Raw genomic sequence first — 20,537 nt, forward strand, 5'->3', positions numbered from 1 at the left:
GTACCCCATACACGTAAAAGTTTGACAAACAAATTTTATTTTCAGTTTTGGATTTAGCCATTTAAAAAATTGTTTGCACTTTTATCAGTAATAGACTCTCCTGTGAAACAAGGCAATGATAAAATGTCTCTTCACATATTTTGCAGGCAATGGAGAACCATTTTACCAATGGTCAAAGGCTGTTCAGATCCGAACAAATCTTGATCTTGTACTTGATTGGCTTCAGGGTATCGGTCTTGGTGATATCGCTTCTGAATTCTTTAGAAAGTTGTCTACAACGGTGAACTTGTTGTGCATTCCTAAAACCAGTCTTTTGAAGGTAGAGTATTCTCATGTATCATGTTTGCAAAATACACTTCATTCAACCATGGAGATACAATACATGAAGGTCTCATCCAGAGGCTGATTGATCATTTGGGGCTGACGGATATTTGGAGGTGGCAGCATCCTACTGATAAGGATTTCTCGCACTACTCTCATGTTCATAATACACATGCAAGATTAGACTATTGGTTATTGGGCTTATCGATGGTGTCCCTTGTTTTATCGACAGATATCTTGGATATTCAGATATCTGATCATGCCCCAGTGGTTTTCAAATCTAGATTGGTAAATCCGGCATGCAAGGAAAGGAGGTGGAGGTTTCCCTCTTATCTATACTCGTCTGATGATTTTAAGGCTTATTTGCAGATGTCGTGGAACACATACAAAGAAGACAATAGGGAGCACTGTGCTGATCCTCATTTATTTTGGGCCGCCTCTAAGGCAGTTTTAAGGGGACAGGTCATCTCCTACGTCGGGAATAAATGAAAGAAATTATTAGAGGCCACGTTAGCAGCTCAGAAAGAATTGACCCGGACATATAAAAATTTTAAACGTTCTAATACCCCCGCAAATAAACAGAAATTCATAGAGGCTAAAGAGACTGCTGAAAATATTGAGCACGAGAGAGCGTTGTACAGTCTAGATTATCAAAAACACAAATACTTTAAATGGGGGAACAGGTCGGGGAGGTTACTGGCCTCTCTCACTAAACCTTTTAGACAAGCAACTAGGATTACCAGGATTCGTAATCAAAATGGCACAGTCACAACGGACAATAAACAAATAATAGAGGAATTTAGACTTTTTTTGGATCTTTGTATGCAGGAGGGGGAGAGGAGGTTACGGAGGCATCATGCTTCTTTGGGGATGGGGTGGCTCCTGGTATTACGGAGGATCAGAGAAACCTGCTTAACTCCCCTATTACCATTACGGAGGTCCTGTCAGCCATTTCTACTCTTAAGATTTCTAAGGCACCGGGTCCAGATGGGTTTAGTGGAGAATATTATAAAATCTTAGGCCCATCTGTAGGTCCACACCTAGTTGAGTTTTTTAATGGAATCATGGAAAAGGGTTATATTCCAGATAGATTTAATGAGCCTGGGAAAGATCCATTGCAGGTGGAGGGATACCGCCCAATCTCACTGCTCAATGCAGATTTTAAACTCTTAACAAAAATATTGGCAACTAGAGTCCAGCAGATTATTCCTGAGTTAATTTCACCACATCAGACGGGTTTTTACATGGGAAATCGATAACCTATAATATAAGAACAGCGATAGGTACTATATCTAGTTGTAGAGTCAATAATGGCAAAAGGAACATAGTGGTGGGTCTTGACGCAGATAAGACCTTTGACAGGGTCTCCTGGTATTATTTACATAAGTTGTTGGCGCTCAGAGGGTTTGGGTCATGGTTCTGCAATGCTATTAAATTGTTATATAGGGACCCCACATCTAGGCTTTTTATAAACAACACCCTGTCGGTGCCCTTTGCCATTCTGAGTGGCACGAGGCAGGGATGCCCATTGTCTCCATTATTGTTTAGTTTAGCATTAGATCCCTTGCTGAGAACTCTTCAAAATATGCCAGATTTTCATGGGATTCCTACAGGGAACACGGAAACAAAATTATTGGCTTTTGCCGATGATATTTTATTATTTATTGCCAACCCAACACAAGCTATCCCAACCATAATTTTGATAGTCGAAGAATTTGGACATCTTACTGGCTTTAAAATAAATTATAATAAGTAAGAAGCATTAGCGATATTTAGGGCGGGCAGAATAGCTGAGAGCTGGTTCCCCTTTCAATGGAAGAGCGAGTCTATTGGATATCTGGGCATTAGACTTCCAGAAGATCCACATAAATTGTATTGCCTTAATTATAGACCCATTATTCTCAAGGTAACTAGCCTCCTCAACTCCTGGAAACACTTTATCTTGTCTTTTACTGGGAAATGTCACTTAATTAAAATGATAATTTTTCCTAAATTATTATATTTATTTCAAACATTACCACTTCTATTATCCAAATCAGACATTAACCTATTGAATAGGACATTTCGACAGTTTATATCGGGAATGGGGGGCCGTTCACGCATTGGGTTATGTAAGTTACAACTTCCAAGATCTGAGGGGGGCATTAACTTCCCTGATATTGCTAGATATAACATAGCAGCTAACTTGCGATATGTACTAGATTGGATGTGGGGAACACCCCACTTCCCCAATACTCATTTAGAGGGGCAGATTTATCCACATATATCTTTAATGGCTTTGTTACATCTGACTAATGAAGAACTCCCTGATGAAATTAGAGATCATCCGATACTTTGGCAAACTATTTTGTCCTGGAGAAGAGGGAGGAAATTGTGTAATTTGGGAGGTAGATTGTCATCATTCCAGCCTTTTCTAGGTAACCCACTATTTTTGAAAGGTAAACCGCCTAAAATCTATGAAGTTATGGCACAACAAAAGTGTGTTTTTGGGGTAGATCTATTAGATCATAGTTTCTCTACAATCACTTTTGAAGAGGCGGTGTCCCATTATCCTGTATTTGAAGGACGACCATTCTTATTCCTGCAGGCACGTAGTCTGGTTCTTAGGTTTGTGGCTAGCAGACAGAGAGAGAGAACAGGTGATAAATTGGACACTCTTCTCAGAACGGGTAGGTCTCATTTGGTGTCAACTAGCACCATATATTCCACTATGCGGAAGGAATGGTCTTGGGATGATAAAACCTTGGGTCCGGCGAGATGGATTAAGGATATGGAGGGGTTGGAGGTTGGAGATATATTAGAAGCTACCGAGACACAAAGGAAAGTTATTCCATATAATAGTTATACCGATATGGCCATATTTTTATTACATAGAGCTTATATTACCACATAAGTCCAATCCAGAATGTCTCCTACAAATTCTTATCAATGTGTTAAATGTGGTTTATATAATATTACTGACATCTACCATCATATGTGGGGTTGCCCCAAAATTCAAAAGTTATGGCGAGATATTCACTCTGAGTTACAACAATTGAGTGGTTTTGAGTTCCCTCTTACCCTGCAATGGGCTATTTTTAATATTCTAGAGGAGACCCCAAGAGTATTACCAAAGCACACCAAAGCCATGATAGTGATTTAGGCCTCAGCAGTAAGAAAAAGTATATTACATCAATGGCTAAACTCAAGTGTTCCATCGAAATTATTAATATTGACCAAAATTCATTTTCTATTTAAAATGGACTGGTTGGAAACCTTGAATAACAAAGAAAAGTTAACAGAGAAGTTTTTTACCAGATGGTCGTTTCTTATTCCCTCCTTGAATACAGAGTCTAGGAACAGACTTAGGAAACAATTCGAGAGCACCAGATGGTACTTGCTACAAAGCATTGGAGGACTCGCACCAATTTAAGGAATCTCTTTAAACGATGACATTTGCAGGAAAGGGAGGAAGGGGTGGGATAAGGGAAAAGGTGGGATTATGGTTTAATGTCATTAACATACTGTAATTGTTTGTAACCCTTTTCCTTGCTGTTAAATTAATAAAAACTGTTTAAAAAAAATACACTTCATTAGAGAAAAAATAATACATTTTATGCCTTTTTCACTTGTTTCATGGGACAGGGGCATGATGCTACATCTTATCTAACTCATGAAAAATTGTAATGTACCTTATGCCAAAAATATTACTTCTTTCATTGGCTGGAGTAAAATTTACAGTAAGGCACATGGAGGTTCATGCCATTTTTCAGATGCACCTATAAAAGGCTTGTGCTCCCTAATGAATCAGGCACCTATGACTTCAGCACCCTCTGTATCTTTGATTGGAGTAAGAAATGTGGTGAGGTGCACACCACTTTTCAGTCTCTTCTGATTTTATTAAATTTGCCTCTTAACCCCCTTGATGACCCAGCCTATTTTGACCTTAATGACCGGGCCATTTTTTGCAATTCTGACCAGTGTCCCTTTATGAGGTAATAACTCAGGAACGCTTCAACGCATCCTAGCGATTCTGAGAATGTTTTATCGTGACATATTTGGCTTCATGTTAGTAGTAAATGTAGGTCGATAATTTTTGCGTTTATTTGTGAAAAAAACGGAAATTTGAAGAAAATTTTGAAAATTTCATAATTTTCAAATTCTGAATTTTAATTCTGTTAAACCAGAGAGTTATGTGAATCAGAATAGTTAATAAGTATTATTTCCCACACGTCTTCTTTACATCAGCACAATTTTGGAAACAAATTTTTTTTTTCTTAGGAAGTTATAAGGGTTAAAAGTTTCCAGCGATTTATCATTTTTACAACAAAATTTACAAAACCATTTTTTTAGGGACCACCTCACATTTGAAGTCACTTTGAGGGGTCTACATGGAAGAAAATACCCAAAAGTGACAACATTCTAAAAACTGCACCCCTCAAGCAACTCAAAACTACATTCAAGGAGATTATTAACGCTTCAGGTGCATCACAGGAGCTAAAGCAACGTGCAAGGGAAAAAAAATGGACATTTTAATTTTTCCATCAATTAATTTCTTTTAGCAACAATTTTTTCATTTTCATTTTCACATAGGTAACAGGATAAAATGGATCCTAAAATTTGCTGGGCAATTTATCCAGAATACATCAATACCTCAAATGTGGTCATAAACCACTGTTTGGGTGCACGGCAGGGCTCAAAAGGGAAGCAGCGCCACTTGACTTTCTGAATGGAAAATATGCTGGAATATTTAGCAGTTGACATGTCGCGTTTGGAGAGTCCATGTGTGCCTAAACATTGGAGCTCCCCCACAAGTGACCCCATTTTGGAAACTAGCCCCTCCAAGGAACTTATCTAGATGCATAGTGAGCACTTTGAACACCCAGGTGCTTCACAAATTGATCCATTAAAAAATTACTTTTTTTCACAAAAATTTTTTTTAGCCTCAGTTTTTTCATTTTCACATGGGCAACAGGATAAAATGGATCCTAAAATTTGTTGAGCAATTTCTCCTGAGTACACTGATACCTCATATGTGGTCAGAAACCACTGTTTGGACGCATGGCAGGGCCCAGAAGGGAAGGAGCGCCATTTGACTTTTTGAATGGAAAATTATCTCCAATCGTTAGCGGACACCATGTCGTGTTTGGAGAGCCTCTGTGTGCGTAAACATTGGAGCTCCCCCACAAGTGACCCCATTTTGGAAACTAGACCCCCAAAGGATGTGTGGTGAACACTTTGAACCCCCAAGTGCTTCACAGAAGTTTATAACGCAGAGCTGTGAAAATAAAAAAAATATTTTTTTCTTCAAAAATGATTTTTTTAGCCCGCTATTTTTTGTTTTCAAAAGGCTAACAGATGAAATTGGACCACAATAGTTGTTGTGTAATTTTTCCTGAGTACACCAATACCCCATATGTGGGGGGGGACAACTGTTTGGGCACATGGGAGAGCTCAGAAGGGAAGGAGTGCCATTTTGGAATGCAGACTTTGATGGAATGTTCTGCGGGCATCTTGTTGCGTTTGCAGAGCCTCTGATGTGCCTAAACAGTAGAAACCCCTCACAATTGACCACATTTTGGAAACTAGACCCCCAAGGAGCTTATATAGATGTGTAGTGAGCACTTTGAACCCCCAAGTGCTTCAAAGAAGTTTATAAACGCAGAGCCATGAAAATATAAAATCATTTTTTTCCCTCAAATGATTTTTTAGCCCGCTATTTTTTATTTTCCCAAGGGTAACAGGATAAATTGGACCCAAAAATTTGTTGTCCAGTTTGTGCTGCGTACGCTGGTACCCCATATGTGGGGGGAGTCACTGTTTGGGCACACGGCAAGGCTCAGAAGGGAAGGAGCGCCATTAGACTTTTTGAATGGAAAATTAGCTTCAATCGTTAACGGACACCATGTTGTGTTTGGAGAGCCCCTGTGTGCCTAAGCTTTGGAGCTCCCCCACAAATGACCCCATTTTGGAAACTAAACCCCTAAGGAACTTATCTAGATGCATAGTGAGCACTTTGAACCCCCAGGGGCTTCACAGAAGTTTATAACGCAGAGCCGTGAAAATAGAAAAAAAAATTTTTTACACAAAAAATGATTTTTTAGCCCGCTATTTTTTATTTTCACAATGGTAACAGGAGAAATTGGACCCCTAAAGTTGTTGTCCAGTTTGTCCTGAGTACGCTGGTAACCCATATGTGGGGGGAACCTCTGTTTGGGCACATGTCAGGGCTCAGAAGGGAAGTAGTGACGTTTTGAAATGCCGACATTGATGGAATGGTCTGCAGGTGTCATGTACTTTTGCAGGGCCCCTGATGTGCCTAAACAGTAGCAACTCCCCACAAGTGACCCCATTTTGGAAATTAGACCCCCCAAGGAACTTATCTAGATGTGTGGTGAGCACTTTGAACCCCCAAGTGCTTCACAGAAGTTTATAATGCAGAGCTGTGAAAATAAAAAATCATTTTTTTCCTCAAAAAATGATTTTTAGCCCACAATTTTTTATTTTTACAAAGGTAACAGGATAAATTGGACCCCAAAAGTTGTTGTCCAGTTTGTCCTTAGTACGTTGGTACCCCATATGTGGGGGGGACCACTGTTTGGGCACACGTCGGGGCTCGGAAGGGAAGTAGTGACATTTTGAAATGCCGACTTGATGAAATGGTCTGCGAGCATCATGTTAAGTTTGCAGAGCCCCTGATGTGCCTAAACAGTGGAAACCCCCCACAAGTGACCTCATTTTGGAAACTAGACCACCCAAGGAACTAATATAGATGTGTGGTGAGCACTTTGAACCCCTAAATGCTTCACAAAAGTTTATAATGCAGAGCTGTGAAAATATAAAATCATTTTTTTTCCACAAAAATCATTTTTTTTTAGCCCCCAATTTTTTATTTTCCCAAGGGTAACAGGAAAAATTAGACCCCCAGAGTTGTTGTGCAATTTTTCCTGAGCACGCTGATACCCTATATGTGGGGGTAAACCATTGTTTGGATACACGTCGGGGCTCAGAATGGAGGGAGCATTGTTTGACTTTTTGAACGCAAAATTGGCTGGACTAAATGGTGGCGCCATGTGGCATTTGGAGACCCTGTGATGTGCCTAAACAGTGGAAACCTCTCAATTCTAACTCCAACCCTAACCCCAACACACCCTTAACCCTAATCCCAACCCTAATCATAACCCTAACCACAACCCTAACCCCAACACACCCCTAACCCTAATCCCAACTCTAACCCTAACCACTAGCCTTACCCTAATTCTAACCCCATCCCACCCCTAACCCTAGTCCTAACCCTAATTCCAACCCTAAACCTAATTACAACCCTAATCCTAATCCCAACCCCAATTCCAAACCTAACTCTAATTCCAACCCTAACCCTAATTACAACCCTAACCCTAATTCCAACCCTAATGGAAAAATAAAAAATATTTTCTTTATTTTATTATTTGTGCCTACCTATGGGGGTGATAAAGGGGGGATTTATTTACTTTTTTTATTTTGATTACTATGAGAGTTTATCACAGTGATCAAATTGAATGAATGAATCTGCCGCCAAGATGGCGGCGCCCATGATCCGGGATGGCGGCACACCGGGATGGCCAGAGGGACATAGGAGGTACCGGGTGTTGAGGGGGGATCGGAAGGTGCGGGGGCGGAGGGAAGGGGGAGAGGAGCAGATGCTAACGGCGGAGGCAGATAGCCGCCGTCAATCGGTGTCGGGGGCCGATCAGCCCTGTCAGTCGGTGGGGGGGGGTCGGATCTCGGTCTCCAGCCATGTCTGATGCTATTGCAGCATCGGCCATGGCTGGATTGTAATATTTCACCAAATTTCATTGGTGAAATATTACAATCGCTCTTATTGGCTGTTTCACTTTTAACAGCCAATCAGAGCGATGGTAGCCACGGGGGGCTAAGCCACCCCCCCCGGGCTGGAGTACAGAGGGTCCTGTGTGTGCAGGTTGGGTGAATTTTCAGTGACCCCGGTCACCCGACCCACAGGGGGGCTATGAATTCATGATGCCACATAGGCGTCATGGGTCGGATTGGCACTAACTTTCATGACGCCTATGTGCCATCAACGGTCAGGAAGGGGTTAATGAATCAGGTGCCTCTGACTCCATCTCACCCTTTCAAGAGTGACGTGAACAAATGCAGCCTTCATGAATCTAGGCCTTAATGTCTTTATCTTTCCATTTATATAGCGGTGAATGCTTTTTTGTGTGGCATGCTAGATAGTTTTATTGATACCAATTTGGAGTAAATAAAAAAATGTAATTGCTTATTCATGCATTTTTAGGAAGGTGTAGTTATTAGTGATAAGCGAGTATAACGGTATTCGGGGGTTACTCGTTGCATTGTGAGTATTTGTGTCCTCGCCTCGCTATATTCGGATGTCCCTCCCTGCAGTTTTGGCACCCACTTTGCAGCCACTAAACTTGCTGGGCTTCTTAACCAATCACAGTAATGCCGCAGACATCTTGGTTGTGGCATTACTGTGATAAGCTGGCCGCCCAGCGTCATAGAGTCTATTTAAGCCCTGCCGCCGCCATTTTGTGCACATTGCTTTTGAAGCCTGCATTCTACAAGCATAGGGAGAGATCGCTCAGCAGCTAGGGACAGTCTTTAGGCCTCTTGATAACACAAAAGCACTTTTCAGGGCAACCTGCAGTGTATACTAGGACAGTGTAGAGTAGGGGGAGAGAGATACTCGAGCAGGGACAGTTTAAAGGAGCTAGTCACTAGCTCCATAATACCACCAAAAAATAGCTCTTTTCAGAGCTGAAGATGAAGCGATGGCCGGGGGACCACCAAAATGCAGGGAGACTACGGTACACAAGATGAGGTGCAAGCAACAAAGGGTTAATTTATTTACAGGCAAGGAATGCAGTGTTAGGAAAGAGTAAACAGGCTCTGTCTATTGCAGCCTATCCTAAGCACTAAACATGTGCGCACATGGGGTTGATACTCACAGTGAAGTTGGTGTTGCAGTTCCTTCCTGGGGGCCCCCTGCAGTTCTCTGCAAGATGATGCGACATCCTCCCTGGAAGCTCTGTGCAATGTGGTCTTGTCATTGTGTGACGATCCCGAGCCTGTTCCTTCCTTGTATATCTTCGTGGCTCCTCACAGTAACACAGGAAAAACCACCTTTGTTATCCCTGGAAGGGTACACAATCCCACAGGTTCAGTCAGTTCTAAGCTACACGTTTTTCTCCTCACAGAATCCAGCACTCCAGCTTCCTTCAGACTCCAAGCTCAGAACACTCCCTGGAAACACAGCCCCTCCCCTCTCCTAGCAGGGAGAACAAACCAAAAACAGTCTTATTGCAGGGGAGATCGGAATGTCCAATTGCTCTAGCCAAGGGGGATCTGTCTCTTAAAGTGGCAGTTTGTCTCTACTGTCCATAGAAATGCCACCCCCTTACAGAAAATACACAAAAAAGTCACAAAGTCAGAGTACAGGGAGGGAGAGATTGGGTATTAGGTAGGGAGAGGTTAAAGTGTTCTTCCAATGTCCATCTTTAAAACAGCTCTTGTTAGAGGCAAAGCAATATTTTTCCAGCACACAGTACCCACATTTAGTGCTGCTTTTTTTCTAAAGCACTGGTCTATTTTCCCCGCTGTTTTTGTGGTCACAGTCTGCCTCCTGCTGTCCACATTAGTCCACTTAAAAAGGCGGTTAGTGCCCTATGCAAAGCAGTAGTCCAAACATTTCCTACTGCCTGCTACCAAGCACTCCTCAGGCCATTTTCCCCGCTGTTCTTGTGATCACAGCCTTCCTTCTGCTGTCCACATTAGTCCACTTAAAAAGGTGGTTAGTGCCCTATGCAAAGCAGTAGTCCAAACATTTCCTACTGCTACCAAGCACGCACCAGGCCATTTTCCCAGCTGATTTTGTGGTCACATCTTGCCTTCTGCTGTTCACATTAGTCCACTTAAAAAGGTGGTTAATTCCCTACGCAAAGCAGGAGTCCAAACATTTCCTACTGCCTGCTACCAAGCACCCACCAGGCCATTTTCCCCGCTGTATTTGTGGCCAAAGCCTGCCTTCTGAATGTGCTGAACCTAGTTGTTCTGAACATTGCTGAACCTAGTTGTTGTAGCTGAATACTAGCTTCAACATGCCCGTCAGACTGAGAGTCAGCCACTACACATAACAACTGTCAAGTGGGTGTGGATCGCTGACATTTATGAAGTTCTTAAGAAAAAGGAGTACTGCACCAACATCATGAGTGGTGATCAGCCTATTATCAGTGTAACCATCCCGCTGCTGTGTCTCTTGAAACAATCACTGCATAATCTCAAAGAGGAAGCTTTGAGTGTCCAGCATGTTATTTTGGAGCCAGATTTCAGAATTGGTGACACTTCCCAGCCCAGCCAATATTCTGAGGTGACATTGGGTGATGAGAAGGAAAATGTGGAGGATGAGGAGGGAGAGGACTTATTTTTCTGTGCTACCAAGGGGACTCCTAATGCTACAGAGTGGACACCCAACTCAAGTTTCATGTCTGTGCATCCTGGATGGGCTGGAGAAGAGGAGAGGGAGGAGAAGGAGGCAAGTCAGCATGAGGAGAGGATATGTACTGTTCCTACTGTTGCAGACACAGAACATTTTCCTTTTTGTAGCTTGGCTCACATGGCAGAGTTCATGTGTAAGTGTCTGTGGCAAGACCCTCGCATGACACACATTTTAGCCAACAACCAATACTGGTTGGCCACCGTTCTCAATCCACGGTACAAGGAGAAATTTCCTTCTCTCCTTTTGGAGATCGTTCAATAGGGCCGTTGTAGATCATTTGCTGAAAACATCACCCTCAGGCAATGCTGGTGGCAGAGGTAGCGGCTGTTTTCAACACCAAGGGATAATGGGGAGAGACACGAACACCAGGACCAACAGAAGAAGGGGGAATATGTGCAAAAATTGGGCAATTTTCAATAAACCAGTTCAGCAGCAAGGGCTATCTTTGCCTGTAACAATGCCAAGGAGGGAGAAGTTGCAGAACATGGTCAAGGGGTACTTAAGTGACCATACGTGGGTACTTTCTGACTCTTCAGTTCCCTTTAGTTATTGGGTGTCCAAGCTGAACACTTGGCCCGACCTCTCGTTATACGCCTTAGAGGTGCTGTCCTGCACGGCTGCTACTGTGTCAATCATCACTTGTAGGTGCACACGCCTCTCAACGGATAATGCAGACAGACTTACTCTGAATAATTCAACAAAGGCTGGATATCTCCACAGTTTGCAATCCCTCCAGATGACAGCAAGCCAACCTAAATTCACCAAAAATGCTGATTCATACTATTGCTGTTAACATCAACCCCTTCTCATAAAAACCGGTTTCCTTCCTTTGCTAACCATGACTCAGCCCATAGGGTTAATTTTCACAAACTCTATGCACATTGTGCAGTGGACAAACCAGGACAGTATTCCTACTCCAGTCTATCTACTATTTGTGGTTGGAGGCCCTTTGGATGGTGGCTTCCTGCGTCAACCATGACTCAGCCCATATGGCTAATTTTCACAAACCCTATGAACATTGTGCAGTGGACAGATCTTGAATGTAGAGTGATCCTACCAAACTAATATTTGTCATAGGAGACCCTTGTGACAGGTTGTCCTACCTTGTGACTGAGATACGGGATACATATTCAATAGAAATGTACACTGACTGTTGATGACTGAGTGATGGCCCTTTGAAAAGTTGAATTGAGGCCCACAACTACTACAGTAGTCCAGCATAGATAATATTTATCAAGGGAGGCCCATTTCATGGTCTCTTCCTGCATCTATGACACAGCCCACAGGAGTAATTTTTTGAAATACGATGCAAATTCTGCACTCAACCAAGTAGTTCAGTATCAAGAATTCTTATATAGTCGATATAATTTGGGGAATATTGTCAATACTCCAGCCCATCCTGGAGGGGAGGCACCATGTATCCTTTGACCATTGAATTGCCCAAGAGATAAAGAGATACTGTATAATTGTGGATCGCCCTGTGCCAGGGCCGTGTGGTACTCGGAGCCGGGCCCGGTGGATTTCAATGGGAGATGTCACGGTAGCTGTGACCCGGTCCGTGGCCCTGGGCATCCATTGTAAAAGGGGGTTAAGGGTGATGGAATAAAGTTTATGAGTGAATGATTCATGACGCCACCTGTGGTGTTCGGCAATGAAGATGTTAAGCCGACGTTGCAGACAGATCCTCTGGGACAGATGGTGTGGTGCAGCAATGATGTTGTGGTCCTCCGCAGGTAGGGCTGTAGTCCCAGGGCACTGTAGATGAAGAGCTAGTGAGGAGAGCGTAATAGTGCAGTGTTTAGCACAGAGATGTAGCAGTGCTGAGTGGGTTGGCACAGAAATAAGCGGAGGACACCAGGGCATGTAGTTCCAAAGCTTTACTCACAGTCTGTTGTGTATACAGGTGCCCGACTTGGTGCTGTGTCCTCCAGGTCAGGGGCTCAGCCAACCTCCAGGCAAGATGAAGTACTCCGTTCCAACACTCCGCCAACATATGTGCCTTTTCTGAACGTCTCCCTTCTAGCACCTATTTGAAGTACTCACAGTACAGAGTTACACTGGAGTTCCTCCTTTCAGATGTTCTTAGAACTCTACTTGTATGGCAGACAGCTGTAGCCTGCTTCGGGGACTCCTTGCTACTAAGTCCCGGCTCACCCACGTTGCTGTTGTGCCCCCAAGTCTTGTGTGGGAATAAAGTGGTGACAACTTCTATTCCTCCGGTGTCTGCTGCTGGACCATTAGTATCCATACAACCTCGGGGACCGGACCCCGGCCTTGTGCTGTGAACTTGGGAAGGGTTCTGCTCTAAACCTAATCCTTAGTCCTCCTCTCCTTTCATTCCGTACTAATCCTTCCTTCTTTTGGAGAGAGTCAGGCTTTCCATCAATGTCTCTTTCCTGTGCCAGCGGACCCAGGTCGCTGAGGTTGGCTGCAGCACTTCCTTCATCCATCCCACTCAGGGGATCTTCACTCCTCCACTGACTCTGTCAGACTGACTAAATCCTAAACTCTTCCCGCTCTTTTGGTGCCAGCTAAACTCCACCCACCTGCCAGCATGCTTCGTGTTCCAAGCAGGGAGCCACCAAAGGGTGCTTTGCTACACTACTACTGTATGTTGTGTGGGATGCAGGTGTTGGAGCGTGGTCAGGTGTCTCCACCTTACCTGAATGGTGGGGTACCACACCTCAGGAGGAGGTGCATTACCTCTGTGGCGACTGAACCCTCAGGGGCGCCACAATTGTGTTACAGTTCTGCAGCACAGGACTAGGGTAGGAGGGGGAAAACTGACCCTGCACTGCAACTAGGCTGATACCCTACGATGGGGTGGGTAACCCATTCCTTGTGAATAGACTCCCCGACGATCGTAGGTTAATATCAAGCAAAGACCTATAGATAGGGGGAAGGGGGTCCTTGAAAGATCTAATGACTGGGTACAAAAATGGGTCACCTCCTAGAAGAAAACAAAGAGAGAAGGCTGCAGAAACAACTGAAAACAGAAATTAAGACTAGCAGAACTAGAGGTCCCAGAACTGCACTAATTAAACACACAGGAGGCAAAACAAGGCTCCAAGCCAGACTTCAAGCTGATTAGCACTGTTGTCCAGCAAGGAATGGGAGACAGGTGCAGGTTAATAAAGGGTGATACCATCACCTGACACAAGACAAGCCTAGCACCAGGGGAAAAAGATCAGCAGCCAGAACACTACAAGAAAATCGCGGATAGTCACAAACTGAACAGATTCTAACAAATTGAGCTCTTCATCCACTTAACTAGTGCAGATATATTTTTCTGGTTCACAGAGTTGTTATTATTATTATTATTATTATTATTATGCATTTATATAGTGCCATTTATTCCATGGTGCTTTACATGTGAAAAGGGGAAATATAGACAAGTATAATAAACATGTGTAAGACAAGGGACACACAAGTACATAAGGAGAGGGGACCCTGCCCGCGAGGGCTCAGTCTACAGAGATGGGTGAGGATACAGTAGGAGAGGGTAGAGCAGGTCGTGTGGTGGTTCACTAGACCGAGGATCATTGCAGGCTGTAGGCTTGTTGGAACAGGTGGGTCTTCAGGTTCTTCTTGAAGGTTTCCGTTGATGGTGAGAGTCTGAAGTGTTGCAGCAGAGAGTTCCAGAGTATGGAGGAAGAATGGGAGAAGTCTTGTATGCGGTTGTGAGTAGAAGAGATAAGGGGGAGTAGAGAAGGGGATCTTGAGATGATCGAAAGTTGCGTGTGGGTAGGTACCTTGAGACCATGTCACAGATGTATGGAGGAAACAGGTTGTGGATGGCTTTGTATGTCATGGTTAGGGTTTTGAATTGAAGCCTCTGGGCAATAGGAAGCCAGTGGAGGGCCTGGCATAGGGGGGGAGGCTGGAGAATAGCGGGGAGACAGGTGGATTAGTCAGGCAGCAGAGTGTAGGATGGACTGGAGCGGTGCCACAGTGCTAGAGGGGAGGCCAGAGAGTAGTAGGTTGCAGTAGTCAAGGCGGGAGATGATGAGAGCATGCACTAGTGTTTTTGTGATTTCGTGGTTGAGGAATGAGCGGATCCGGGAAATATTTTTGAGTTTGAGGCGGCAGGAGGAGACGAGGGCTTGGATATGTGGCTTGAAAGAGAGCGCAGAGTCGAGGATCTCCCCAAGGCACCAAGCGTGCGGGACTGGGGAAAGAGAGCAGCCACTGACATTGATGGATAGGTCTGGTGGAGGGGTAGAGTGAGATGGGGGAAAGATGATGAATTCTGTTTTGTCCATGTTCAGGTTGAGAAAGCGAACAGAGAAGAAGGCTGAGATAGCAGACAGACATTGTGGGATTTCAGTCAGTAAGGAGGCAAGGTTGGGTCCAGATAGATAGATCTGCGTGTCATCGGCATAGAGGTGATACTGCAAACCGTGGGATTCTATGAGCTGTCCCAAGCCGAAGGTGTAGAGTAGTAGGGGTCCTAGGACAGAGCCTTGAGGAACACCGACAGACAGGGGGCGAGGTGAGGAGGTGGTGTGTGAGAGGGAGACACTAAATGTTCGGTCTGTTAGGTATGATGAGATCCAGGTTAGGGCCAAGTCTGTGATGCCAAGAAATGAGAGAGTCTGTAGCAGGAGGGAATGGTCTACGGTGTCGAAGGTAGAGGACAGGTCCAGGAGAAGGAGGACAGAGTAGTGTTGCTTGCTCTTGGCGGTTAGTAAGTCGTTAGTGACTTTAGTTAGGGCAGTTTCAGTTGAGTGATGCGGTCGGAAGCCAGACTGTAACCGGTCAAAGAAGGAACAGGAGGAGAGGTGGGAGGACAGTTCAAGATATACATGCTGTTCCAGTAGTTTTGAGGCGTAAGGGAGAAGAGATGTCAGGCGATAGTTAGATACAGAGGATGGGACAAGGGAGGGCTTTTTGAGGAAGGGTGTGATTGAGGCATGTTTGAAGGATGAGGGAAAGATACCATTTGTAAGTGAAAGGTTGAAGAGGTGTGTTAGAGATGGGATGAAGACTGTGGCCCAGTTAGGGATGAAGTGAGACGAGAGTGGGTCGAGGGCACAAGTGGTGAGGTGTGATCTTGACAGAAGGGTGGAGAGCTGATCTTCTGTCATGGTGGAGAAGCTGGCTTTTGCAGAACAGGGCTGAGCGGCTAAGAGGGGCATTGGGGGCTGCGGGCCAAAGTTTTGTCTGATCGTGTCGATCTTCTGCTTAAAGAAGGAGGCAAATTCTTCAGCAGAAATGAGAGGAGGGGGAGGTGCTGTGGGACAGAGAAGAAAGTAGAAAATTGAAAGTGTTGAAGAGCTGTTTAGGGTTGTGAGACAGGGAGGATATGAGAGATGCGAAGAAAGTTTGTTTTGCGGCAGAGAGCGTGGACTTAAAGCTGGCAAGGGACTGCTTGTATGCGCTGAAGTGCTCAGTAGAATGTTCACCCAAACCTGAGGATTGCAGGCCGCACTCACTGCTACCTTCTAATACTCCATGTCTCTTGCCCTTTTTCCATGTAGTCTCTGCCCTTAAATGAGTTAAATAATCAAAAAATATTCAGAATTGAGAGTCCTCAGTGGTTGATACCTTTTAATGGCTAACTGAAAAGATGGTAACACATTGCAAACTTTCGAGACTACTCAGGTCTCTTCATCAGGCATTGACTAATACAAAATCTGACAAATCACATATTTATACACAACACAGCACAGAAAAAATGCAATAGATAAGACAAGTGATGCGAAGCAGAACTATCATTGTGGGAGAGGGAGAAACATAAATATTGGACCCGTTCATAGATAAGGAGTCTGGATGTTTTATTGTACTCTGATTGCCGGTCTGGTTCTGTGTTGTAATGACCCCAGAAGGTCTGAGGAGCAAATTCCTTAATTGATGTAAAAAGACATAAATCCATGCGACACATTCATTCCAGCATTGAAAGTGTCAAAGGTCATCATGAGCTTGTACTCCCAGACTCTTCTCTCTCTCTGGGATGTGAAGTTACTTTTCAATACCAGTAATTTCATATCCATGGTGTTATGATCAGGCATACAAAAATGTTTTGCCACAGGTAGATCCATTCTTTTTTCTCTTATTGTGTGACGATGAGCATTCATCCTTGTTCTAAGCTTTTGCCCTGTCTCCCCCACATACAAATCCCCAGTTGGACATTTAGTACAAATAATTAAGTACACCACATTAGATGTGATGCAGTTGAAAGTACCTGGGATCTTGTTGTCCTGATGTGAGTTGGGGATCTTTATCTTGTCCGTGGTCATTATAAATGGACAGGTTTTACGTTTTTTCTGGTTGCAAGGAAAGGTTCCTGCAGCTGTTGGAGAGGAAAGGGAGCTTCTGACAAAGATGCTTCTTAGATTTGGGGGCTGCCTAAAGCATAGTAGTGGGGGGTCTGGAAAAATGGATTGTAATCGGGCATCTTGAATAATAGAGTAAGGCTAAGTGCACACATTGCAGAAAATTTCTGCTCAAAAACCTGAATCCCTTCCCAAAAACCGCACCTATTTTTCCGTGGCGGTTTTTGCGCATTTTTTGAGCGGTTTTGATGCGTCTTTTTCCGCAGCGGTTTCAAACCGCATGGAAGAAGCCAAAACCGCAGAAAAATCAGCAAAATTAATGAGCATGTTGCGGTTTTTACCGCGATGCGTTTTTTTCGCCGTAAAAAACGCATCAATGTGCAAAAAAAGTGCAAAATGCATAGAAATGACTGGGAAGCTTATTTTTAGCGGTTTTATAGTGAAAACCGCAGTAAAAACCGCTAAAAAAACGCTGTGTGTGAACACAGCCTTAGGGATGTACAATATGAATAAGTGAAGGCACTCTGAAACGTACACAAGAGGGCCCTCCAAAATTTCTATCGGAAGGCACTTCCAAACATATGTTACAGGACCACATGAGTTCTCTCATTTAACTCGGGTTTCCTGCCTACTGCAGGCCCTCTGAATATTAGAATTTAGGGGCGAAGAATCATTTGGAGGTGGAGGAAGAGTGGGAGGAGGAGGGTTAAGCCCAACGCTACAATGGGCACATTGTAAACTGCTATGGATATGTATTCCACTACCTGAGTGTCAATGAGGGAGGGACCGCCCAAATGTATAAGTAACAGCAGTCCCTCCAAAACGCATGTTACAGGGCTACCTGAGGCATCTCAGGTCAAAGATCAACATAAGAAATAGGAAAAGTGTTCCAGCTCCATAAAATCACAAAATATTTTTTAAAACATGAAAAAGGCAAAAAAAAATCCTCAGGTAACATGGAAATGTGCCAGGGGGAGAGTATGTTCAACAATGCGTTTTGATCTGTATATAGATCTTTATCACAGCTTTATCAGCGGCACTTTCTAGATTACTTGTGATATCTAGGTAAATTTCTCTCTTGACTTGAATTATAACTTAATGGATTATTTGCCTTACTTATCCTGACGTTACCTTTTTCATTTGGGTTGTTTCATATTTTGGCACTTATATGCCTTACTGGCACAGTTTATGCCCTAATTTCAATGCACAACTCCATTACTCATTCCTAATGGTGGATTGCGAAGGGCATATATATGTCCATTGCAGCAGTGTTCCCTTCTTTTTTTCAGGCAATACAAAAAACAAACTTGATGTTTTTCTATACCAGCTTGATGTTATGCAATAGCACCACGCTGTGGTCAATAGATAAATTACTGTGGTACTATATTTTGATGCTTTTCTTTGCACATATTAATTTTTGGTACTAAGCACTTTATCTCGTTGTTGCTTACATCATTATTAATATATATATTTCTAAGGAAATAACCTAATGTTAGTCAAATCAAGATGTATTGTGATGTATTGGTGATAATACTGGATGGTATTTTGCCATATAAATAACATGATGAGGACTAGAGTTTAGCGAAACGGGTCAGTCAATTTCATAATCCGCCGACTTTTGCTAAAGTCGGGTTTCGCCGATCGAAACCTGACCATAGCGTGAGGTCGGCCATGAGGTCGCCAACTTGAGCGCCAAAGTGGCGTTTCAAATAATGCTTCCAGCACCTTTTCTCTGCCAAGCATCAAGGACGCACAGTGTGGGCAGCACGATTACGTTGGCAGCAGCCCCCCCCATGTTAGAGAAGGGCATGCAAGTGATTTGCTGGCTTTGTATGGCGTCACAGTGCCTATAAAAGGCCGTGACCGTCGACCGCCATCTTACTTCTGCCGATCTTAGAATAGGGAGAGGTGCTGCTACTGATTCTGAACAGGGAGAGCGTTAGGCAGGGAAGAAGAAAAAAAAAATTGCTTCTGTTGAGCTTTTCACTGTACAGTTAGTGTGCAGTGAAAGGGGAGGATTTTCGTTGTGTGCAGCAGCGCTGGTGGTGATTAGGCTGCCTTTTAAGGCTACCTGATAGCTGCATTGCTGTGTGCACACTGCTGTTCAAACTGCTTTTTTCAAAGCACTCCAACTTTTATTATTTTGTTCTGCTCAGTTACCGAGCATTCATTTTTTCACACACCGTATAGCGGTGTACGCTCCTCACACACTACCGTGTACCGGCTGGTATCACGGATAAATACAAGCTATCTGTGTGTGACTCTGGAAAAACACACCGAGGAGATTTATCATTTTTCCAGACCTACACCGTATAGAGCTGTCCGCTTTACAAACAGTGAAGCTATCTGTGTGTGACTCTGGAAAAACAAACTGAGGAGATTTTCCATTTTTCCAGACCTACACCGTATAGAGCTGTCCGCTTTACAAACAGTGAAGCTATCTGTGTGTGACTCTGGTAAAACAAACAGAGGAGATTTTCCATTTTTCCAGACCTACACCGTATAGAGCTTTCCGCTTTTCAAACAGTATTGTATATCTGCTGTTTGATAACGGTCAAATCTATACAGAGACAGCATGTGTCACTCCGTATAAAAATAGATGGAGATTTACAATTTTCCATATAGACAACGTATAGAGCTGTCCGATTCTCAAACAGTATTGTATATCTGCCGTTCGCATTACGGTCACATCTATACAGAGTCAGCGTGTGTGTGACACTCCATAAATACATATACGGACATTTCCATTTCTCCTTACACCATATTCAGCTGTCCATTTCGCAAACAGTATTGTATATCTGCTGTTCGCATTACAGTCACATCTATACAGAGTCAGTGTGTGTGTGTGACACTCTGTAAATACATATACGGAGATTGTTAGTTTCACTAAAAACGTATACAGCTGTACACTTCTGATACAGTACCGTATATCTGCTTGTTGGATTACGGTCAAATACATACTGTTAGAGGGTCTGTGACTAACAAAATATGTACGGAGATTTAATTCTTTTAATACACCTTACACAGCTGTACGCTCCTCATACAGTACCATCTCTCTTCTGGTATTTTTGGTACATTTTCCCAAACATGAGGAAGTATGGTGGAAGAGGCCATGGACATGGGCAGGGGGGCGCAGCTGGTACTGATGGTGGTGGTGCATCGGCTTGTTCTGGCAAAAGCAAAATAGCAGCTAAGGCAGGAGGTGTTGAGCCTGCGTCATCGTCTGGCACAAGAAGGCCTTTAAGGTTCCCTTTTCTGGGAGTAGGTAAACCGCTTTTAAAGCCGGAGCATCAGGAACAGGTTTTGGCTTACATTGCTGAAACAGCCTCCAGCTCTATTGCCTCCTCTTCTGAAGTTACAAAAACTGCAAGCACAGAGTCGTCAGTGCAGGCCTCTGGTCAGGAACAACACCTTTTGTTGTGTCCTTCACCCACACGAAAAGT

The 20,537-nt window shown here is 43.6% G+C and overlaps 1 protein-coding gene across 3 annotated transcripts in view; it reads left to right on the forward strand.

Moving 5' to 3' along the window:
• The window catches only part of RASIP1 (Ras interacting protein 1), a 452,478-nt gene that overhangs the window by 404,669 nt on the left and 27,272 nt on the right, over positions 1-20,537 (forward strand). For all 3 annotated transcript variants that reach the window (XM_073552118.1, XM_073552119.1, XM_073552120.1), the window contains exon 10: positions 147-319. In XM_073552118.1, the coding sequence (XP_073408219.1) occupies positions 147-319 (173 nt within the window). The remainder of the gene's footprint in view (positions 1-146; positions 320-20,537) is intronic.

The sequence above is a fragment of the Dendrobates tinctorius genome, unplaced genomic scaffold (assembly GCF_039654945.1).
Source record: "Dendrobates tinctorius isolate UK_male_01 unplaced genomic scaffold, ASM3965494v1 ptg000184l, whole genome shotgun sequence".
Lineage (NCBI taxonomy): Eukaryota > Metazoa > Chordata > Amphibia > Anura > Dendrobatidae > Dendrobates > Dendrobates tinctorius.